Source organism: Scardinius erythrophthalmus (assembly GCF_964197995.2).
Source record: "Scardinius erythrophthalmus genome assembly, chromosome: 14".
Lineage (NCBI taxonomy): Eukaryota > Metazoa > Chordata > Actinopteri > Cypriniformes > Leuciscidae > Scardinius > Scardinius erythrophthalmus.
Window position 1 is genome coordinate 21,025,230 of NC_138234.1, and position 5,931 is coordinate 21,031,160.

Consider the following 5,931-nt stretch of genomic DNA (forward strand, 5'->3'; position numbering starts at 1 on the left):
ATTATCATCAGGATCAAATCTGCAGTGCGTTCATTGTAGTTCATGAGTAGCAGCTAACTGTTTCTTCAAACAAAACATTGCCCTTCCCCCCACTAACAGCTCCATTCACATTTGCTCAGACACCGCAATGGATTTGCACAATAGAGTCATGTGACACGACTGTAGCAGACAAACCATTACATCAGTCGAGGAAGTCAGTTGAAAAAATTAAAGGGGAAGTACCCATTTTTTCTTATAAAACAAGAATTGATGCTATGTGTAAACTGTAATACTTATAATTCATGCATGTACAGATCTAAAAAGACGTATTTAGGAACTAAATGTATGACATAATGATCCTACCGCGAAAAAGCCCAGTAAAAACATGTTTTACTTTCGATTACATGTCGATTTTGGCTTGTTATTTGATTCTATTTGCTTACGATAACGGCATTGTGTTTTAAATATAGACGAGCTTAACTATATGTCAGAACAGCTGAATACACATAACGAATTATAAAAATATCTGTCTGTTCTAGCTTGAAAACATTTCTTTCCCTTTAAACAGTTCTCCCACGTTAGTATTTAAATATGACTCATCGCCAAAGCGCTTTCTCATTGGTCACCGCCTATTTGGCGGGGTGTGATTCACAACGGTGGCAGAACTCAACTCGAGATGTGATTGGCTAGTGTAGTCGCTGACGCTGAAGTATAAAAGCGAGTTAAAAATAGAAACGGTCTCATTCCTCCCTAGATCATTGTTGGGTGCAGAAGAGAATGTGTGAGGTAATGAAATCTCCTACACTCGGCCAATAAAACCGATATTGCATTTTGTGAATGAGAATGCGGCTTTTGTCAACAAAACAAGGGACAATCTGATCTACAAGAGGGGGAAGTTGTTGTACGTTATCTAATTAACGTGTTTCTGCGTCGCTGGCCAATTCACAGTAACGTTTTGAGGAGAATCCAGAGAGGAAATCAAACGTGAAACGCTTGGCGAACTTTGTACCGTGTGTGAACTTCGGCGTTTCGACTCCAGCCATGGAATACAAAGTGGAAGCCCACCGGATTATGAGTATTTCCTTAGGGAAAATCTACAACTCACGCATTCAACGTGGCGGCATTAAATTGCACAAAAACCTCCTGGTATCGCTGGTCCTTCGCAGCGCGCGCCAGGTCTATCTGAGCGACTACTACAGCGGCGCGTGCCTGAACGCTCAAGGCGAACGCGAAGGGAACGAATGGGACATTATGGATTCAGAGCGGGAGAAATTCCCTCCCTCTACAACGGAATGTGAAAGCCCAGAGGAACCTCAAACAAAAAAGCAGCCCGAGGCGAGCGAGAAAGAGCGGGAATATCGCGAAAACGACGACGAGGTGAAATCAAACCAGGCGGATTGTACTTCCACTTTACAACAAGAGCAAAACCAAAACTCTTCGTTGGATTCTGTTGGTAACGTTTCATCTGAAACACCACCGGAAACCATCAACGAACCCAAGGAGAGTCCCTCAGATACTACAGTAGCAGAACGTCAGTCAACGCCTGTAGAGAACGGGGAATCACACCAACCACCCAAAGCGCACGTTTGTTCAAACAGGAAAAGAAGCGCGGAGGAGTCGGAAAGAGACGATTCGCCTCTAAAAAGGACCAAAGTCGCTTCCTCAAACGCTAAAGAGGACGAGGAAGGCGAGGAAATGGACACAAGTAACGTGTCCAACCTCATAACGATATTTGGTTCCAGTTTCTCAGGACTTCTCAGCAAGGACAGCGCTAAACCTGAGGCTGAGGCTGAAGAAAGTGGTCAAATCTGCTGCGACCAAATGTTGAAGAACCTTAACCCTTGGACTACAGCGATAGTCGCTTTCTAACTGTATTGTACTATAAGTTACTTCTTATCCGGGTTGCCCTGCGTGCATTGGTAACACGTGGTCAGGCCTGGGCTCAACATGGTAGTGTGGGACTTCCCAGCAAGCATGAGTGGTGCTACCAAAGTACAAGCTCAGTTTGGCCTGTAAGATGTCCGGGCATGCCTTTCTAGTGAAGGAACTATTTGAATGCTGGTGCTACTTCTTGGGATTACAGTTCTTGAAGTGTTGAACTCTCTTATTCAGACAATTCAAAAAAGCCATGTGAGCAAGGGGTATTACAACATATGCAAACGTGTCATGAAGGTCAATATTACATTGTCACCGAACCGATTCAGGGTCGACCACACCAAACTTGACTGTACGAGGTTTAGGCCACTGTTTTAATGTCTTTGTTTTATAAAGACCTGTACATAATGTAATATTTGAGTGTGTGTATATATTGCTTCCCATGTCGCATTCTGAATCTATGTATTTTGGTATCATGACAATTTACGTGGTGCTCACGTATTAAAAAATGTGAAATGACACATTGTTTCTGTCCTTTCTGTTCATGAGTGGAAAAGTTGAGAACGTGACTTGTCACATGACACCTCATCTACCTTTATGCAAATTATATAAGCTGTTTTCAGAATAAAAATTCAAGGTTCCAACAGCGACAGAACTTTAAAATTGTGATTTGCAGTAATTAATAGATATTACTGATTCTAAATAGTAAATGTGAATATATCCTATATTATAATTGACCATTTCATTGTCAAAAATTGCAGTCTGAATGCAATCTCTAAATTATATAAATATGTATTTTAGATAATATATAACAAAACTATTGGATCACACATGGAAATTTAACTCACAGAAATTAACTGGTCAAAAGGTGTGAGAACCATGTACTGTAAAAAATTATATGATCAATAAGTTATGTTTTTACATTGCTTTAACTCAATTTTAAAACTTTTTTTATAAGTTACACAAGATTCAACTCGTTTTAAGTTAGTGTGTAATGTAATTTAAGTTGAAATGACTTAAACATCCAAGTTGATTGTACTTACTGATTATATTCAAATACTAACCCTAAATTGTACATCATTGACTCCTATATTCAGAATCAAGTATGTGAAGAACACGTTCTTCACTCTCGCTGACTTTGTCAATGATATACAATTTAGGGTATTTAAATATTTCAAATGCAGCTTCCTCAAACAAAACTATTTAGCTAGTCCAAAGTGATCCGACAACTTTGAGAAGAACAAGAATGCTCAGCTGCTGTTCCATTGAATTCTTCCAGGCAATTTTTACTGCATGTTGTAAAGAGAGCTATTGTGCCCCTAAAGCATGTGTGGTATGCAGGGCTCAGTTTCAGCGCAGACTGCTGTCTCTTCTCGCAGGGCCTGTCTTTGGTCCCAGGCTATTCAACATGACATGCCTTTTCCTACAAGAGAGTACAGTCACGATAGAATCACTGATGTCTAAACTTTTTTTCATGCAGCAACATCACTTGAGCAGTCTTGCATTATTAATAGAGGCGATATGATTCATAATTTACAATGAGGAACGGACTTCATGCTCAAGAAGTGTTTCATTTTGTACGAGTAATTATGGAGAAATGTATTTAATTCACTGGGCAAGAATGCAGTGATTGTCATAAGTGGAATTGGAATGTGTCTAGTAATATGTACAGAAAAAGTCAGTTTATCTAGAATAAAATAAAGGAATCATAAATATGACTGATCTACATTAGGGTCATGGAAATATCATTACATTTTAAAATTGGGAGTAGTATATAAACGTATAATTTAGCATATAAAATATAATAATTACAACGATAATATATAATATTTTAAAACTGAACCTCTGATAAAAATAATTTTAAAACCCTTCCTCAGTAATCAAATAACTAGAAAACAGGAAAATTCAGTGGTGAAAAGGTGTGGGGGGAAAGTGATTTGTAAAGGTCAGATCAGGTAGAAAAAGCTCCTTACGGTTTTTAACAGTGTGCTATTAGTACAAAAATATTATGTAAAAAAAATTTTTTTTTTATCTACGTCGAAAGCTGACGTTACCAGCAGAACCAGCTTGGTGCCCGGTGTGGCCGCATTCTTTCACACAGACATGGGTAGCTATAGATAGATACACTCCCTTGAGAAAGACCAGAAGGCAAGAGTAAAGCTGCTCTCTCACCCTGCTCGTTTGAGAAATGTGGGTCATTCAAATCCCGGCCACGGCCAAGTCAGCTGACCACACCAGCACAGAACAGCAACAGAGCTGGAGCAGATGACGAGGGCGTGGCCTGACATGTACCTCTTGGCTGCAGTGCACTTTTCCTCAAATTTCTGCAGTTCCTTTAATAACATAATACCTGAAGTTATCACTCACTTTGGGAAGTCCGATCCAAAATCAACGTATAGATCTAAAAATGTTTGTCGCATGTGATGCAACATCACTGGCTGTTTCACAAACCATGCTTAAACACATCCAGCTGTCCTCTCCTGACTGGCCTCTCGCTCCTGCATTCCTCTGTCCTGGAAGGAAAGGGGGTGGGGGCGGGAGTAAAAGAGCAAAGTTGTGAAAACGTTTCCTGCCGATATGCAGTAGGAGAGCATGTGGGTCTGGAATGTTAGAGTCAAAAGCGGAGAAATTTAGCGGGAACGTTGATCTGATAAAGGTTTTGGTAAATTATCAGGTTATGGCGTGGCAGATCAGACACAACACAATTTTTAGTGTTCTGAACTGTTATGCTATTGCTCGGATGCTATGGGTGGTTACTTACTAGGCCAAGTTATCTGTACTATAAAAGTTATATTTCAATTGGACTAAAACAATAATTTGTCTTTTTAAAATGTCATGTAAATGCTCAATGTTCAACTGAAATCATAGTGATCCAGTTTTCGGACTAAAGGTGCGGTCAGATTAGCGAAATCCTGCAGGCGTAAAAGATCCATTATCAAGTATAGGGTTGCATGAAGCACCGCTCACATGGAAGACACTTGCAAACCAAGCAACTTTCTGTTGGTCAACCTAGTAAATTCATTGAACTTGTTGCGAAATCTGCATGCAATTCCAGATTGTGTGGATTGAAATGACTGGATTTTGCCCCCAAAAATTTGCTGAACACTGGTAAATGTGACCGCACCTATTTGATGCACAAATATTTGATTGCACATTGGGTCATGTATTCTTAGACAACTTGACTAAAGACTATGACAAACCATGTAAAGACACTTTATGATATTTTAGTCCATTGATATCATACCCCCACTTAAATATAAATCTATAGGACTTTTTTAAATCTAATTTATCACTGGCCAAGCAAAAATCAACAGTATGAACATTTAATTCAATACTTGCCGTCAAATCCCTATCGAAAGTTTTAGCAATATTAAAAGTGATACTCGAATTGCTAATTAGCAAAGCTCTTATAATAGCTCTAAACATTAAAAAGAGACTAAATCAAGCAATAAAGATAAGATGTCAGAGACTGTTTTAGGTGCATAGGTGATTTATTGTGTGCTAAGAGCCATGCCGTGTCCCTGTCTAATATGGTCAGTCCCACAGAGCAGGGCAGAAAGATGCCTGAACAAAACACCCGTCTGGATACAAGTAGAGACAAGATCTACCCCATCAGTTCTTTTGTTCGAAGCAAACAGAAAGTCAGGAAAACTTTTGACCACTCATTCAGCAAGATGGATATCTCTGCATTGACATTGTCCCACAAAGCATTTCGTCAATGATCTCATCAGTCACCAGAATGCTACTCATCCACCTAGAGTAAACAAAGGTATTCAAACAGTATTCCTCCAAAACAATCTGAGGGGGTTGGGCGACAAGTGTGAGAATAATCTCACAAACCAATACGTGAACTTTCCCATATTCATGCGGCAGCTTAAAGGAGTCATCGGCCATTCAAATCAGCTTTGTGTGTGCAGGAATTAAAGAACCTAATCAGAAGCCTTCAAAACACTAGCAAACCATCTGTAATCCGCCAAAAGATCAGAGGTGCTTCCTGTAGCAAAGAAAATAAATACGAAATCTGTGCATGTTGTATTTTCTTTATTGGCGAGTAATATCAAAATATGGCACCACGTC

General features: G+C 39.5%; 1 protein-coding gene across 1 annotated transcript; it reads left to right on the forward strand.

Annotated features, from left to right (window-relative positions):
- Positions 1 to 725: 725 nt before the first annotated feature.
- On the forward strand, positions 726 to 2,373 carry ier5 (immediate early response 5). Its single transcript, XM_081384401.1, has one exon. The coding sequence runs from the start codon at positions 1,021 to 1,023 to the stop codon at positions 1,846 to 1,848; it is 828 nt and encodes a 275-aa protein (XP_081240527.1). The 5' UTR covers positions 726 to 1,020; the 3' UTR covers positions 1,849 to 2,373.
- Positions 2,374 to 5,931: the final 3,558 nt, after the last annotated feature.